The sequence below is a fragment of the Sylvia atricapilla genome, chromosome 23, assembly GCF_009819655.1.
Source record: "Sylvia atricapilla isolate bSylAtr1 chromosome 23, bSylAtr1.pri, whole genome shotgun sequence".
In the NCBI taxonomy this organism is placed as follows: Eukaryota; Metazoa; Chordata; class Aves; order Passeriformes; family Sylviidae; genus Sylvia; species Sylvia atricapilla.
In genome coordinates, this window is record NC_089162.1 from 6,625,375 (window position 1) to 6,642,068 (window position 16,694).

Consider the following 16,694-nt stretch of genomic DNA (forward strand, 5'->3'; position numbering starts at 1 on the left):
TGAAGCTGCCACTTCAGCAGCCAGGCTCTCTCATGCTTCTTTGGGTGTCTCACACCTTCCCAGGCCCTTGGTGAGCTCAGCCTCCTTGCCCTCAGCACCCTGACTTGTAGGTGAGGCAGGCTGAGTTACGGGAAATGAGAACAGGGTGTCTCATCAGGTGCAGTGAGTCAGGAGGTGAGCCTGCAGTGTCCTTGTCCCCAGGTTTCTGTGGTAGCCACCAGGTCATGCTCGCTCCCTGCGTGACTTGGACAAGTGAGGTGGCTCTCAGAAGAGAAGCCAAGCTGCAGAGACCTTGGGATCCCCAGCAAGGGCTTTATGGTGTTTATTTTCAACGAGACCCGCAGCGTTTGGCATCAGTTCTCACAGTTGAGACAGCATCTTGACAAGGAGCAGGCATGGTGAGAAGGTGCTTGTTTCCCTGCGTAGGTTACGGATCCAGCCATCCAGCCCACCCCCGAACCACCCCAACAATCATCTCTTCAGGCAACCCAACAGCAGCCCACCCCCTGTGAGCAGCAGCGTGCTCCAGCCCCATGGTAAGCAGTTCTGGGAGCTGGGCAGGGCCGTGTGATCCCATCAAACCCCGAGGAAGCAGAGTGGGGTTTGCCAGGGCTCCGATCCCCCCAGCCCAGGCCCTGCACAGTTTGCTGATGATGTAGAAGATTCTCCATCTGGCAGCAAGGGCTGGTGTTATGGAGAGCTCGCGAGAAGCTGCCAGCTGGAATGTGCTGTCAGGTTCCTTGTCACAAGATCCTTACTTATCACTCCCGGGGTGGGGAGGAAGGGCTGATATCCTCAGGTTTATGCAAATCACTCTCAGCTCCGCAGAGTTTCTGTTTTGGTGCAAGGGGCTCTGGCTGTGACCTTTGCACGCTGGCACAGCATGACAGAGCACCCATACGAACACGTACTGGGCTCCCAGCCTGGCCCAGAGTCACGGGATGAATCACAGCATCATAGCCTGGTTTGGGTTGGAAGGGACCTGAAAGATCATCCCTTTGCAGCCCCTTGCAGGGGGACACCTTTCACTAAACCAGGCTAATCCAGGCCCTGTCCAGCACTTTGGGGAAGGGGGCAGATGTTGCTCCCGAGCTTCTCCTTGGGCTGGCAGGGACGCTGAGGGTCTTTGTTCCTTGTAGGTGCTGCCTCCCAGTCCCAGTTCCAAGGGATGCCATCCCACACCACGATGTTCCCGCAGTCGGGTAACTGTTCCCCTCCCCCGGCCATGGGGCTGACGTGCCTGGCCCTGCAGCAGCAGCAGTCGCAGCCCCAGCAGGTCACCATCCAAGTGCAGGAGCCCGGGGACATGGTCGGCAGCAGCCTCCTGCCCGGGGCCTCGGTGGGCGGGCAGGGCCTGGCGTCCCACGCACGGGGGATGTCCCTGAGCCCCAGCGCCAGCCAGATCCAGATGCAGCACCGCGCCAACCTGATGGCGTCCCTCAGCTACGGCCACCGGCAGCTGTCCAAGCAGCTCAGCGCCGACAGCGCCGAGTCGCACAGGTGAGAGCCCCTCGCTGCCTGCCCCCGGCACGGGCCGGGAGCCCCAGCAGGAGCCGTGGTGTCCTTGCCACTCTGTGCTCTGCTCGCTCCCTCCCTGTCCCTGGGGAGGGATGGTGAGCCAGGCCAGGGCTGCTGTCCCACCTGCCTGGGGACGCCTGTCCCGTGCAGGAGCAGCTCTGGCTCCCACCGAGCAGTGCGGTCACTTGTCCTTTTCCATGTCCTCGGACGTGAACAGGTATCCCCCTGCCAACTACGACCAGGTGCACTTACACCCCCACCTGTTCCCGGAGCAGCCCCGCGTTTCCCCCAGCAACTACAGCCCGCCGGGAGGGGTGGGGTTCCCTGCAGCCCAGCAAGCTCTGAAGGTCCCGCAGCTCGACCAGTACCCCAGTTTCCCTCCGAACGCACATCAGCAGCAGCAGCACTACACGGCATCGGCACTACAGCAGGCACTGTTGTCCCCGACACCTCCCGACTACAGCCGACACCAGCAGGTACCGCACATCCTCCAGGGACTGCTTTCCCCCCGGCACTCGCTCACGGGGCACACGGACATGCGGCTGCCCCAGGCAGAATTTGCACAGCTCATCAAACGGCGGCAGCAGCAGCAGCAGCAGCAGCAAGACTTCCAAGAGTTGTTCAGGCATATGAGTCAAGGGGATGCTGGCAATATGGGCACCAGCATGGGACAGAACCTCTCGGAGCGCCAGTCGTTGTCTTTGCCTTATCAGAGTGCTGACACGTACCACCCCCAGAACAGCCCCCAACATCTCTTAAAAATCAGGGCGCAAGAATGTATCCAGCAGGTCCCTGCGTCAGTGCCACCGCCGCAGGGCTACGGACACCAGCCAGCCCTGTTCCACTCGGAGAGCATGGAGGAGGACTGCGCCTGCGAGGGAAACAGGGACAGCTTTCCTGACAGTAAGAGTTCAAACACATTGACCAAAGGTTGCCACGAGAGCCCTCTGCTTGTAAACGCAGGAGGGCACGGGGACCCCGAATCTTTGCTAGGAACTGCTAATCCCGCGCAGGAGCTGGGGACACACCAGTACAGGCATCAGCCCACGCCTGGATTCAGGAATAAGGTGCCCAGCAGAGGTAAGGCTCCCTGCTGCCCGTGCAGGCCAGGTGTCCATTGTGCCAGCCACTCACCTTCCTGCCCAGGACACGGTCCCACCCGGCACACCAAGGGTTTCCTGACATATTTCACATAGCACAGAATTTCCGAGATTCTTTCTGGCTTTTGTGGCCTGGAGTAAATTGCAGGCACAGCCTCTGTAATAAACAGGGTTGAATAAGGAAGGAGCCCGATGGGCTGCTTCCCTTGGGAATTTGACCTACTTCTCCAGGCAGGTAAATACGGGCCCCAGCTTGCTGCCATCTTTTCTGGGATGCTGCACCATGGCCACAGGTTTATTCTTGGTGGTGATGTTCCCCAGCCCCAGTAAACACGGGGTAGGAACAGCTCAGCTGCCAGCACACCCCAGCTGTAGCAGTGTAGCCATTTCTTCCTGCTCTTAAGCACAGACCCTCAAGTCCAGGCACTGCTAAAGCTCCCACAAACACACACAGTGACAGTGTTGGTCAGTGTCCTGTGATTCCCAGTGGTCTTGCAGCCTCTCTGGCACTTTGGGAAGCAGCAGCAGCAAGATTCTAGTCCTGCTTGAACTGGGAAGGGTGGATTCTGGAGAGAGTGAGTTCCAACTTGCCATTAGGGTTTGAAGACCTTTCCTGCTCCTTGGAAGCAGCTGTGCCTTTGCTCCTCAGTGGCTGCTCTGGCAGCACTGGGCTGTCAGAGAATTCCTGCCTGAGCTGTAATTACAGGCTCCTCTGCAGGAAAAACACCCTCTGAGCCCCTTGCTAAGAGGGCTTTGAGGAGAGGCTGAGCAGAGAGATCAGTATTCCCTGCAGGACTCGGGGTTCTGGGCTGAAGCCACCAGCTTGCCCTTGGCACTCGGGGCCCTATTGCAGAGGAGCAGTGTCCAGGGCACAGGAGGCCCAGCTTTGTTCAGGGACACAGCACGGGTTTGTTGGGAAAGTACCAGGCTGGAATAGGCTGGCTCGGAGGGCTGAGTGGGGCTGCCAAGCCCTGACCCCCCAGAGCGTGGGCAGGGGGCAGGGACAAGGCTGAGCTGGGCTGAAATCCTCCTAAATTCTGAATTTCCGATGTGTTTGCTCTCAGAGCTCCACTTCCCTGCTGTGCTCAGAGTGGGGGGAATTGCCCCAGGCTCAGTGGAGGTTGGAAGCTCTGGAGGGGGTTTCGGTACAAAATCATGAGTCTGAATATTGTCACTGTAGCCCGTTAGATGGACAGGGAGGTTTGGTGAAGTCAGAAGCCAAATCTCAGCCCCCACACTGCTGATGCAAGGACTGGATACACAAAGGAGAAGGACTTTAGACTGCAAGGCCTTGTAAATGAGTAAAGGCAAATAAATGTTTACAAATAGGCTTGTGTAAAGCCCTTCTCATGGGGCTGTTTGTAGTAAACTATGTCCTGGGATGCAACTGCTTGTACCCTTTTCCTTATGGCCTCCATAACCCACTTGGACTCAGGCCTGCACCGCTTCAGGTCCAGGCAGAGTCACCTCAGAGTTTCCCAGGAACTCTTACCTACAGCAAGTGCTACACCCCTGGGTACACCGAATCCTGCACCACTCAGTTTTCCCACTACTGACCTACTCCAAATCCTGTATCCCTGGACTTTCCCCCTGTTGACCTACACCAAATCCTACATCCTGGCTTTTCCCACTCTTTTCCTTAGACCGTGTAACGAGGGTGCAGTTTGGGGGGTACCTTGTCTCCCTGCCCCGGCTGCCCAGATGTGTTTTCCCTGGAGCAGAGTGTAACTCCCCAGTGGCTCGGGAGTGTTCCAGGGGCGCGTGCCGACTCTGATCACAGAGCTCTGGGTGTCTGTGGAGCATCTGCCAGGGATGGCAGCCGGGGACCTTGAGAGCCAACCAGATCTGTTTGGGATGTGACTGAGCTGCCTGTGAACGGCCCTGCTCCAGTTTTGCTCCAGTGTAGCTGTCCCAGGGCTGGGAGCAGTGCCCATGGGAAACCTGCCTGGGCTCGGCGCGGAGGGAGCCGAGCTGGCGGCAGCGCCGTGCCAGCGTCACATGCCACAAGGACACAAAGGATGTGGGGATGAAAGGCTCTCCTCTGCAGGGCTGGGGGTGTGAATTCGGGGTGTCTGTCCCTTGGTCCAAAGCAGCATCCCCAGAGGTGCAGTGCTGGCATTGGGAAGCAGCTGCTTTTTGGGTCCTGGCTCTTGCAGGCTCAGGGAACTCATCACCCGCAGCACAGGGGCTGGGGCTGGGGCTGGGGCTGTTTGCGGAGCTGGAGCAGCAGGCTGCTGGCCCCAACCCCTGTTCCCACAGTTGGAGCAGCATCCCAAGCAGTGTGTGGGTGGCACTGATCCTCTAACATCTGTTACCTCATGTTTTCCTTCTCGCTTTTCCGGGAAAGCTGACTGTTAACCGCACGTAACCCCACGGTTGTGCAAAGGCAGGGGGAGGCTGCATCTGCATCTCGGACTGCCCTGGGACAGGGCTGCAGCAGGAATGCCACATTCCTGATGGAGGAAGGGCATGGAGAGCAGCGTGCTGCCTGTGCTGTCCGTGCTCCCCTGCCTGCCAGCGGCGTGGGGACCACATGGGATGGGATCTCACTGGAATTCAGCTAAATTTGTGGACAGACTTTGGGACTGCCCTGTGCAGGGTCAGGAGTTGGATTTGGGTGATCCTTGTGGGTCCAAGTGGGGACATTCTAGGGTTCTCTGAGATCTCTTTGGGGAGCAGTTTTGTGGCAGTTGCAGAGCCAGCTGGGCCGTGCGGTGTCCCAGCACAGCAGGACATCCCTTCCCACTGGCCAAAGCCCTGGGAAAGCTCTGGCTTTGTGAGGGATGTACCTGCAGCTGTGTCACCTCGGGGCAGCTCCCCAGCGCTCGCAGCCACGTCGGGCGTTTGTGCTCAGCCCCGATGACAGGCTGCTCCGTGGCTCAGGACACTATCCAAAACATCGTGTACTTGATGATGAGAGGCTTTGCCTGATAGGAATGTGGCCTTTGCCCTCAGTCACAAGAGCTTGCAGTGCAGATGGACTTTGCCAGGCAGAACACTGGTGTGCTCTCGCAGCCAGATTGTAGGAGGGCAGGGAGAAGTCATCTGATAAAAGTGAAGATCCTGGCCAGCTCTTCCAGCAGGATTATATTGCTTACAATTGCCAAGGGGCCCTGCTGGAACATCCCGTGTTGGAGGCTCCCCCAGCTCTTGTGTAACGATGTGGGCAGGCCGGGGGTCGAGCTCAGGCTCGAGGGGAAGGCAGAAGTGGGAAAGGGTCTGATTCCTGTGCTGCTGCCCCAGTGCCTCCAGCTTTAGGCTCCTTTTGCAGGCCTGATGGAAGGCAGCAAGCATTGGCATCTTTTGGGGTATCAGTGCTGGAAGGACAAGCCTGTGTGAGTGAAACTGGGGGCAGTGGTGCTGCACCACTCCAACTGCAGCAGCTGGGGATCCTGTCCTTGCTCTCCATTTGTGTGTGGCACCACATCTCACTTCCTGCAGGTTCCTTCTACTAACCTGTCCTTTTTCTGTCCTGTCTGGTTTCCAGAGTCCATCGTAGGGAACTGCATGGACAGGAGCTCCCCTGGCCAAGCCATGCAGGTGCCTGACCACAACGGCCTGGGCTACCCCGTGCGCCCCTCCAGCAGCGAGCACCCGCGGCCCCGCACCCTGCAGAGACATCACACCATCCAGAACAGTGATGATGCCTACGTAGGTGCCCCTGCCTCTCCCTCCTCTGAGCACACACAGGGCTCTGCAGGCACACCCAGCCCAGCTGTGGGTCCTGCAGTGCTGGGGAGCTGGTCACGGTAGCCCAGACCTCAGTGCTCCGTGCCCTGTGGGGTTTGGGGTGCTGGGAACTGTCCTGCCCAAATCTTGATGTGTGCTTTGCTCCAGCTGCCTTCTGCCATAGATGAGAATGTCACCTTCACTGGTTCAGTGGTGCCCAGTGACAGGATGAGGAGCACTGGAACAGCTGCCCAGGGAGGGTCTGGAGTCTCCCTCTCTGGAGACATCCCTAAACCACCCAGATGTGTTTCTGTGTCACCTGCTCCAGGTGTCTTGGCAGGGGTTTGTGCTGGATGATCTCCCGTCCAGCCCCAGCTATGCTGTGATTCTGTTAGTTCAAAGGGATTTGGGCCATTCAGTCCATCCTCCTGCTGAAGGGACAGGCTGCACCCAAGCTGTGCCTGATGCAGTTCTTGTCTCTCTAAACCCTTGCAGAAGGTTTGCAGAGGCTCCCTGGGCACCTGTCCACGGGCAGGTGGGGAACAGCAGGGTCCCCTCCTGAGCTCCCCTTGAGTGTGCCGTGCCGTTTCCGCAGGTGCAGTTGGATAACTTGCCTGGAATGAGTCTGATGGCAGGAAAAGCCCTCAGCTCTGCTCGGATGTCGGACGCCGTGCTCAGCCAGTCGTCGCTGATGGCCAGTCAGCAGCTGCGGGACAGGGACAGCGAGGGTGAGCCCTGGGGCCGCCCGTGGGCCAGGGGGGTGAGGGCAGCTCCTCAGGGGGCCGAGTCACAGCCACAGGTGCCAAGTCACCTCTTTGCCCTTACAGACTGCGGGGAGAGTTTGGAAGGTCAAGAGCACGCGAACCTGGGCGATGGCAGCCAACACCTCAACACCTCCTGCTACCCCTCGACGTGTATCACAGACGTCCTGCTGAGCTACAAGCACCCGGAGGTGCCCTTTGGGATGGAGCAGGCAGGGGTGTAACCAGGAGGGAGTGAGTATCCCTGTGTCCTTCCCTCACCACGCCACACCTCGGGCTGCCTCCATGGCCTCACTTCCATGGGTCACCTTCCCTGCTCATGGCTCCAGAGCTGGGGTTGGCACCATCCACTCAGAGCTCCTGTGCTGCAGCTCTTTGCTGTCCCCTCATTTGCCCAGGGACAGCGTCCCCCTTCCAGGCTTGTGCTGCACTCAGACCCCTCTGCATGGCAGGGTCTGTCTCCTGGGGCAGGGTCAGGAGTGGCCTGGGAATGCTGGAGGGCTCTGGGAGGAGACGTGCCATTCTGGTGTCCCCTAACATCTCTCTCTCTCTCTCTTGCAGGGTTTGTGTACAGCTTTGAAATGAAAAGGTCCATTTTAAACCAACAGTATCTAGCAGCATTGCGCCAAATTGCCGTAGTATTTCTGACTAACTGGAATACCATGGCCCCTTTCCTCATCCTCACTTCATCCAGTGTGTCGTTCCTTTGGGTTCTTTAATTTCTGCCACACTTGCCTGTAACTCCAGCTACACCCAGAGCCCTGAGCCCGACACGGAGGATCGGCCTCGGCGCCGGGGCTGCTCTGGGGGCTGGCCCTGCCCGGGGCCCCACGCCGGGCTGAGCCTCCGTGGAGCCTGCCCTGGGCAGCTCCGAGGGGACTGGAGCCACTCCTGGATGGAGGCCACGCTCCTTCCAGTCTGTCCCGCTGCACTGGGGGGTCTGGGCCTGGCAGCGCTGGCGGGGGCCCTCCCCACCCCGGTGCAATCCACTTCTTGTCTCACCTCTGTCTGCTCTGTTCCCTCTCGTGTGTCGGGGTGCTGACAGGATCACCCCTACCCTGTCCTCCCTTCCCTTTTCTTTCCAAATCTGCCACGACTTGGGGTTTTTTTCTTTTCCTGGCTAATGTAGGGCAGACGGATTTTTCTTTGTTTCCTTCGCTTTTCCTCCTGATCACGTAGGAATTGGGTTTTTTTTGGTAAATGTTGTTTTATTATTATTGTTATTAATAAAAGGCAAAAGGAATTTCTGTTTGAGAGAAATTTTTAACTAGATTCTGTTCTATATGAATTGTGACTTGCACCTTTTGTTCAAAGTATTTTATTTCTTTTAATGACATTGTACTTGTGACTGGTTTTCTCTCGTGCCAGTGGCGACAGTGGTAATTCTCCTTATACAGTCGGGACGTGCAGAGGTCTCTTCTTTGTCCCTTTCCCATCCTTTCCGTGGTGGATGGAGCGGGAGGCCCTCCCCAGCCGGGGCTCAGGAGCACGTGGTGTCACCCTTGCCTTTGGGACTTGACAAGCTCCAGCTCAGATCCTTCTTACTGACATTTTTTTCTGGAATATTTTTTAAAACTAAAGGAAAACATCGACCCAGCCCTCCTGACTTTGCACAGAAGGAAGTGTGAAAACCAGCACGGCAGAGGTGACTTTGCTGTCCTTTGTCCCGTGCCTCTTCCCGGCCTCCCCAACTCCGGGAGGACAACGCCGCCGGCTCCACGATCCCGAAAATCAGAGAGCAGGGAGGGAGGCTCCACAGCCGGGATCGAGCGGGAAGGGTGGGAAACGCGGAAAGCCTTTTGCTGTGTCCCTTTGGTTCATTTTCCCGTTGTTTACATGACACTGTATCGTGGGAGAGTCGCCGGGCCCCCCCCAGCAGCAGCCGCCCCGCAGGGCCGTCAGCGTGCCATCCGCAGTATCACACTTTTTTTATCATGGCTTTGTATTGTAGTAATCAATACGCGCAGTATATGTTGAATGTATATTAATATACTTTGCTATTATTTCTGTTTTTTGGAAATGTCAGAAGTATTTTTTTTTTCTTCCTCATTTATGTTGGACTAAAAACGAACAGGAAAAAAAAAAGAAGTTTCAGTAAATCTTCAGTCCATTTTTTTGTGGGTCACTTGCAACTAGTCAATTAGTTGGACAGTGGGATCATAACAAATAAAACCATGATTATGATCTTCCCCGGGCTCTTGTTTGCCTTGTTGCTCAACGCCAGAGTTCAGGGGGCGGCAGCTGCTGTGTCCCCAGTCCATCCCTGGGGCTGTCACTTCCCCGGGCTCCGGCAGCCCCCTGGCTGGGTTTCCCGAAGCCCCCTGCAGCCCACTGGCCGTGTGGGGAAGGGCCGTGCTGCAATCAGCCCCTGCCCGGCCATCTGCCCAGCGGGGCTTTTCCAGCTGTGGGCACGGTCTGGGAGGCGCAGGGAGCTGTGTCTGTGCCTCCTGCAGCACCTGGGGTGACAATACCCGTGTGATACCCCAATATCCGTGTGATACCCCGATACCCGTGTGATACCCCAATACCCGTGTGATACCCCGATACCCGTGTGATACCCCGATACCCGTGTGATACCCCGATATCCGTGTGATACCCCGATACCCGTGTGATACCCCAATACCCGTGTGATACCCCGATACCCGTGTGATACCCCAATAGCCGTGTGATACCCCAATACCCGTGTGATACCCCGATACCCGTGTGATACCCCAATACCCGTGTGATACCCCGATACCCGTGTGATACCCCGATACCCGTGTGATACCCCAATAGCCGTGTGATACCCCGATACCCGTGTGATACCCCGATACCCGTGGGGTGCCCAGCGAGCTGGCACGGGCTGGGGCTGCAGGGAGCCGGTGCCGCCCTCAAACAGGAGCATCATCCCTCTGCAGCAGCTGCCCCTGGCACTGCCAGCCCTGCACAGCCCCTGCAGCCCCGTCTGGGGACACGGCCCCTCTGTCCCTGTCCCCTCTCTGTCCTTGCCAGGCCGGGCTCAGCCCTTGATTCCTGTGCCTCCCTGGACGGTGACAATGGGACAGGGAAGCCCCTGGGGTTGGCTCGGGCTGAGGGGAGTTTTGGGGCGGCCGTGCCAGCGCTGGTGCCCGCTCTGAGCCGAGCCCTCGCTTTGCCCGGGTGCCCGGCGAGGGCCGGCGTGGGCGGGATGGGGCACAGCTCCTCCGAGTTGGGGACACAGCGGGAAAAGGGGGTGACGTGAGCGGCCCGGTGAAGGACGGGGCACAGACCCGAGGCGAGGGGTCCGGGTACGGCAGGCCAAATCCCTGCGGGAATAAACCTTGTCCCCGGGCCGGCGGCCAATCCCTGGGGGCTGCGAGGGGCCCCGGCGAGGCCAGCGGGAATCTGGGTCACCGGGAGCGTAAACAGCTCCTTGGCCGGCGAGGCGCGTCCCGCGGGGAGCTCCTGTTTGCTCGCCGCCCCTGCCAAGCCCGCGCTCCTCGGCGGTGATGCGCGATCCTTGAACCCTGCGCGCCACATCGCCCGCCGGGAGCGCGGCCCGGGGCCGCCGCGCTGGCTTATCTCCGCGGAACTGCCCCTCCGGCATAAATAGCGGCGGCGGGGCCCCGGCCGCTCACACTGGACGAGCAGCAGCGGTAGAGAGAGCTGGTAAGAGCCCGGGCTGCTCCGCTGGACCCGCCGGGACGCAGCGGTGCTCCTCGCCCGCCGCCCCGGCCGGGAGCCCTGGAGCCGGGCTGGGGGCTCAGCCCCCGCGGGGCTTGGATTTGCCGGGGCTGCCCGCGCTCAACTCTCTTGCTCTGCCCGCAGGTCCAGCGCGAAGATGAGAGCCGTGGTGTTGACCCTCGCCTTGCTCTGCCTGACGGGTAGGTCCGGACGGGGCGGCGGCGGGTGCCCCGGGATGGACGGAGCAGCGCGGGCGGGATGGATGGAGCAGCGCGGGCGGGATGGATGGAGCAGCGCGGGCGGGATGGAGGGAGCAGCACGGGCGGGATGGATGGAGCAGCGCGGGCGGGATGGATGGAGCAGCGCGGGCGGGATGGATGGAGCAGCGCGGGCGGGATGGAGGGAGCAGCACGGGCGGGATGGATAGGGCAGAACCGGCGGGATGGGGAGGCTGAGCCCGACCCGAGCGCTGCTGGAAGCCGCCGGTTTCTGAAGCGCTTTCCAAGTCGGGCTGCAGCAGCCGAGGGGCTCCGTGGTCCCCTCCCGAGCCGGGCAGGTCCCCGGCAGGGCTGGAGCCGTCCCCGGGCGGCGTGTCCTGAGCACAGCCGGCTCTCTCCGCAGGCACCCAGGCCCGCTCCTTCTGGCAGCACGATGAGCCCCAGGCACCCCTGGACCGCCTCAAGGACATGCTCGATGTGTACCTGGAGACAGTGAAGGCCAGCGGCAAGGAAGCCATCGCCCAGTTCGAGGCCTCCACCGTGGGCAAACAGCTGGAGTAAGTGGGAGGTGTGTGGCAGGGGGCTGGCGGGGGTCCCGGGCGCCGTGTGTGACCTCCGTCCCCTCCTCTCCCGCAGCCTGAAGCTGGGTGAGAACCTCGACACGCTGGGCGCGGCCGCCGCCAAGCTGAGAGAGGATGTGGCCCCCTACTACAAAGAGGTGCGGGAGATGTGGCTGAAAGACACCGAGTCCCTGCGCAAGGAGCTGACCAAGGACCTGGAGGAGGTGAAGGAGAAGATCAAGCCCTTCCTGGACCAGTTCTCTGCCAAGTGGACGGAAGATCTGGAGCAGTACCGCCAGCGCCTGGCGCCCCTCGCCCAGGAGCTGAAGGAGCTCAGCAAGCAGAAGGTGGAGCTGCTGCAGCAGAAGCTGACCCCGGTGGCCGAGGAGGCGCGGGACCGTCTGCGCGGGCACGTCGAGGAGCTGCGCAAGAACGTGGCCCCTTTCAGCGATGAGCTGCGGCAGAAGCTGAGCCAGAAGCTGGAGGAGATCCGGGAGAAGGGCATCCCCCAGGCCGCTGAATACCAGGCCAAGGTGGTGGAGCAGCTCAGCAACCTGCGCGAGAAGATCACTCCCCTGGTGCAGGACTTCAAGGAGCGCGTCACCCCCTACACCGAGACCCTCAAGGCCCGTTTCCTCAGCTTGCTGGAGGAGCTCCAGAAGACCGTGGCCTGAGCCGCCGGCGGGCGCCGCCAGGGACTGACCCAGCCCCTCTCCGCAGCCGCCCCGGGTGCTCCCTGCCCTGCCCCGGGTGCTTCTCCTCAGGGGGCTCTGGGGACAGGCTGCAGGAGCCCCGGGCCAGCCCAGCCCTCGGGTGTCCTCCCCGGAGACCCCCTCTTCCCCTAGAATTCCCTCCCCAACCCGGCGTCGCTCTCAGCTTTGCCTCCCTTTTGACAAATAAACTTGACTTAAGTTATTGGAGCTCGCTCAGTCTTTGCAGTGGATGCTGGAGGGGGCAGTGGGTGCTCTGAGCTGGGGGTACTGGGGGCCCAGGGGGAGTGGGGAGGCAGGGAGCAGGTGAGGGGTGCTCTGGGCTCCTTCACATCGAGCCCAGCTCTGCCCGGGCCGCAGCAGCCTCAGCCCCACACAGCGCGCAGGAGTACGGTGAACCGAATTCGCAGGAGCTTGTGTAAGCAACACCCGGCTCCTGCCACTCTGGGCACCCTGACACGGCCGTGTGACAACAGGCCGTGTGACAGACAGCTCAGTGCCGGTGTCTGTCCCAGCCCTCCCTGTCCCCGCTGGTCACATCCCTCCTCGCCACCCCACGAGTGACGCCAGCACAGCGTTTGTGTCAGCCCCGCTTTATTGAGAACACCGCGACAGCGGGTGGGAGCCGGAGGGACCCCAGCCCCAAACAGTCCCCGGGCAGCCCCCGGGGGGCTACGGGGCCGGGGTCTTCTTCAGGAGCTCCGCCAGCTTTTCCTTCAGCCACGCCAGCCGCTGCTTCGCCAGCTCCGCGTTCTCCGACAGCCACTGCCTGCACGGGGAGGGGACAGGAGAGCAGGGGGTCAGCCCGGGCGGGCTCCCCCCGGCACCGGGGGACGGCACAGGGACGGGACAGGGACAGAACAGGGACAGGGACAGGGACGGGGACAGGGACAGGGACGGGGACAGGGACGGGGACAGGGACAGGGACAGGGACAGGGACAGGGATGGGGACAGGGACAGGGACGGGGACAGGGACGGGACTGGGACAGGGCTGGCGGGGTTCGGGGGCACCTGGCCTGCTGCGCCGCCTCCGACTCCCGCACCCTGCTGAAGGCGTCCTTGGCCATGTCCGTGGCTTTCTGGGCCAGCTCCTGCACCTTCTGCACCAGCGCCTTGGGCTCCTCGGCCGAGTCGGCCCCTGCAAGCACCAGCCGGGTGGGACAGGGGGCACGGGGCCCCGCGGCTGTGCCCACCCGTGGGTGCCCACCCGTGGGTGCCCCCAGCACCCTGAGCCCCGAGCCCTCCTCCTCGCAGCCCCCGGCCCTTACTTGCTCCCACGGCCAGGACGGCCGTGCAGGCGAGCAGGAACAGCAGCGACGCCTTCATGGCTGGGGAGAGAGCAGAGCGCGGGGTGTGGGGCAGCACGGGGGGCACGGGGGGCACGGCCCCGGCGCCTTCCCAGCACGACCCCCAGCAGGGCTGTCCCCACTCACCTGTGCCGGGCTCTGTGACGCGGGGCAGCCCCGGACTCCCTCTTTATACCCTCCGACGGCCGGCCCGGGGGATTTGTGCAAAGGTCAGGGCAGGGCGCGGGGGGGCTGCAGCGGCGCTGCGCCCAGCCAGGAGTTAGGAAATCCCGCGGGTCGGAGCCGGTCGGAGCCCCGCGTGTCTGTGTGTGCGCGCATCCCTGTGCCTGTGCACACGCGTGTGTGCAGCCAGCCCGGGCAGGGGACAGCCCCGGGCACACACGGCACAAGGGTGACATCCAGCGGCCCTGGCCCCGGGCACGACGCCCTCGGGCACCGCGGGGCTCCTCGGACCTTGCCACCGTCACTGCCACCGCCTGGCTGGTCCCCGCCGCCGCCCGCCGCGCCCTTTGCCTGCTGTGACACATCCCCGCGGTCCCGGGGTGCGCTGGGCCGGGGGCTGCCCGGAGCCCGAGGCCCACGGCCAGGGACACGCAGGGCCCCAGCGCCAGGCAGCCTGTGGCTGCAGTGCCCTGCAGTGTCCCGGCCTCCTCCTGTGCCAGGGCTTCCTCCAGGGGCCTGGACTGGGAAACACGATGCCATCCTGCCTGTGCACAGCCTCCTGTGGCCCCCAGCTCCATCAGACTGTCCCCCAGCTCCATCAAACTGTCCCCCCGAGCCCGTGTCGTACCCCGCTGCCCCCCAGGCACAGCACAGCCGGTGGCAGAGCCGGGAGGTCCCTGCAGCATCCCCAGACGCTGTGTCCTGTCCCACTGCCATCATCCCACAACCACACATCCCCGGTACTGCGCTGCCAGCACCGACACCCATCGCTGCGCCCACAGAGCAGTGAGGTGTCCCCTCAGCCCCAGGTCCCTGTCCCTGGAGGGGCTCTCTGTGTCCTGTGTCCCCCACCCTGTGTGTCCCTGTCACCCCACTGGGGGCCGTGGGTGATGTCAGGGCTCTGGGTGATGTCAGGCCTACGCACACGTCAGGCACTTCCACGTTGTGCCCGAGCCAAAGTCCAAGCCCTTGGTGTGTCACAGCCCGCGTGGAAGCTGCGGGAGCTGCATAAATAGTGCTGGGAGCTGCCAGTCCGACAGGTACCACAGCAGTGGCAGCACAGGTGAGCAGCTGCAGGAGCTGGAGGGAGCCAAGGTCTCCACGGCCGCTGGCAGGGGGCTGCTGGTCCCTGGCGCTTCCTTCACCTCCTTCACCTCTGCTCTCTGCTCCCACAGGAGTCTCCGGCACTCAGGATGGCGCCCAAGGCGGCCGCCCTTGTCCTGGTTCTCCTTGCGATCTCAGGTGAGGTGGCGTGAGGGTCCCCGGTGCCAGCGGTGCGGTCCTGCCCCGCGGCAGGGATGGGACACGGCACTGATGTCCCTGGGGGAACGGGACCGTGTGAGCGCTGACCCCAGCATCCCCTGCAGGCTCCCGGGCTGATGTGAACCCTGACGAGGTGGCCACCGTGATCTGGAAATACTTCACGGAGCTGGGCGGCAATGCCAAGGACACGGTGGACCAGCTGCAGCAGACCGAGATCAGCAAGCAGCTCAAGTGAGCCGAGCCGCAGTGCCGGGGGTCCGGGGGGCTCGGGGGGCTCAGGGGGGGCAGGCAGGGCCCGGGGATGTGGGCACAGCCCCTGACGTGTCCCCTCTCCCCAGCACCCTGCTGAAGAACAACCTGCAGAGCGTCAGCGCCTACGCCGAGGACCTGCAGGCGCGGCTGGTGCCCTTTGCCATGGACATGCAGGCGCGGTTGGCAGAGGACTCCCAGCGCCTCAAGGAGCAGATCCAGCGGGAGCTGCAGCAGCTGCAGGCCAAACTGGCGCCCTACGCCGACGACGTGCACCAGCAGATCGGCTCCAACATCCGCCAGCTGCAGGCCAAGATGAGCCCCTACGCCGAGGAGCTGCGCTCCCGGGTGGACCGCAGCGCCGGGGAGCTGCAGCAGACGCTGGAGCCCTACATGGCCGAGCTGCGGGAGCGGCTGCAGGACAACGCCCAGAACATCCAAGCCTCGCTCAGCCCCTACGCCGACCGCCTGCAGCAGCAGATCGACGGCGGCGTGGAGAGCCTGAAGGAGCGGCTGGCGCCCATGGCGGACGAGCTGAAGGCGCAGGTGGAGCAGAGCGTGGCCGAGCTGCGGCGCGGCCTCAGCCCCTACGCCCAGGACGTGCAGGACGGCCTCAACCGGCAGCTGGAGAGCCTGACCGCGCAGATGGAGCGGGCGGCCGAGGAGCTGCGCACACGCCTGGCCACCAGCTCCGAGGAGCTGCGCGCCCAGCTGAGCCCGCTGGCCCGGGAGCTGCGGGAGGTGGCCGGAGGGGACACCGAGAGCCTGCGGCAGCGCCTGGCGCCCCTGGCCCAGCAGCTGGAGCAGCGCGTGGGGAGCACGCTGGAGGCGTTCCGGCAGCAGGCGGCTCCCTTCGGAGAGACCTTCGGGCAGCAGCTGGTGCAGCGGCTGGAGGAGCTGCGCGGCAAGCTGGACACGGGCGCTGCCGGCGTGGAGGATCACCTGGAGCTGCTGGAGAAGGAGGTGCGGGAGAAGGTGGCCGCTTTCCTCAGCACCGTCCCGCCCCCACAGAATTAAGCCACCCCGCCCGGCCATCCGCGCGCATTCCGAGCATTCCTGGCCACTTCCAGTGGCGGAAATAAATCTCCTTGTTGATGCACGTGCTGGTCCGTGTCCTTCCTTCCCGCAGCATCCCGCTGCTCTGCCCTGGGATGGGATACCTGGGGCACCCTCCGCTGCTCTGAGCGGGGAGCATCACCCCGGATTTGGGTTCTGGGGCACCAGGGAGGGGGAGCAGAGGTGGGCTCAGGCGGCTGGGAGGTCTCTGTGGGGGCAGCCCAGGGGCCGGCACAGGGCCGGGGCCTCGCTGTCACCTCATCACGGCCAGGGACACCCAGCGGGCTGCGGAGGGGCAGAGCCCCGGGGTGCGGCCGAACACCGCCCCTGTGGTGGGGCAGCAGCTGCCAGCAGGGACGGGAATTTTGGGGGGGTGACAGACACCTCGTCCCCAGAGCGCTGCGGGGCCTGGACAGCGAGGGCGCTCCGCGGCTCAGGGGAATGGGGCGCTCTGCTGGCCGGAGCCCGGGACGGGACGG

At 62.7% G+C, this 16,694-nt stretch overlaps 4 protein-coding genes across 8 annotated transcripts in view; 3 read left to right on the plus strand and 1 right to left on the minus strand.

Moving 5' to 3' along the window:
* Positions 1 to 9,237, plus strand: part of SIK3 (SIK family kinase 3) — a 69,147-nt gene extending 59,910 nt beyond the window's left edge. For 4 of the 5 annotated variants that reach the window (XM_066334720.1, XM_066334722.1, XM_066334721.1 and 1 more), the window contains 7 exons: positions 427 to 536; positions 1,140 to 1,500; positions 1,736 to 2,598; positions 6,106 to 6,269; positions 6,883 to 7,015; positions 7,115 to 7,282; positions 7,610 to 9,237. In XM_066334720.1, coding sequence (XP_066190817.1) covers positions 427 to 536; positions 1,140 to 1,500; positions 1,736 to 2,598; positions 6,106 to 6,269; positions 6,883 to 7,015; positions 7,115 to 7,272 — 1,789 coding nt within the window. In that variant the 3' untranslated portion in view covers positions 7,273 to 7,282; positions 7,610 to 9,237. The remainder of the gene's footprint in view (positions 1 to 426; positions 537 to 1,139; positions 1,501 to 1,735; positions 2,599 to 6,105; positions 6,270 to 6,882; positions 7,016 to 7,114; positions 7,283 to 7,609) is intronic. The other variant, XM_066334724.1, reaches the window with a different exon arrangement.
* A 1,342-nt stretch (positions 9,238 to 10,579) lies between these two features.
* Positions 10,580 to 12,383, plus strand: APOA1 (apolipoprotein A1). Its single transcript, XM_066334954.1, has 4 exons — positions 10,580 to 10,675; positions 10,835 to 10,890; positions 11,312 to 11,465; positions 11,545 to 12,383. The coding sequence occupies exons 2-4, from the start codon at positions 10,848 to 10,850 to the stop codon at positions 12,140 to 12,142; spliced, it is 795 nt and encodes a 264-aa protein (XP_066191051.1). The 5' UTR covers positions 10,580 to 10,675; positions 10,835 to 10,847; the 3' UTR covers positions 12,143 to 12,383.
* Positions 12,384 to 12,755: 372 nt separating this feature from the next.
* Positions 12,756 to 13,547, minus strand: APOC3 (apolipoprotein C3). Its single transcript, XM_066334955.1, has 3 exons — positions 13,447 to 13,547; positions 13,190 to 13,316; positions 12,756 to 12,947 (listed from the first exon to the last, which is right to left on the minus strand). The coding sequence occupies exons 1-3, from the start codon at positions 13,502 to 13,504 to the stop codon at positions 12,851 to 12,853; spliced, it is 282 nt and encodes a 93-aa protein (XP_066191052.1). The 5' UTR covers positions 13,505 to 13,547; the 3' UTR covers positions 12,756 to 12,850.
* Positions 13,548 to 14,699: 1,152 nt separating this feature from the next.
* APOA4 (apolipoprotein A4) lies at positions 14,700 to 16,258 on the plus strand. Its single transcript, XM_066334910.1, has 4 exons — positions 14,700 to 14,710; positions 14,823 to 14,889; positions 15,015 to 15,141; positions 15,249 to 16,258. Exons 2-4 carry the CDS (start codon positions 14,841 to 14,843, stop codon positions 16,174 to 16,176), a joined length of 1,104 nt encoding a protein of 367 aa, XP_066191007.1. The 5' UTR covers positions 14,700 to 14,710; positions 14,823 to 14,840; the 3' UTR covers positions 16,177 to 16,258.
* The last annotated feature ends 436 nt before the right edge of the window (positions 16,259 to 16,694 follow it).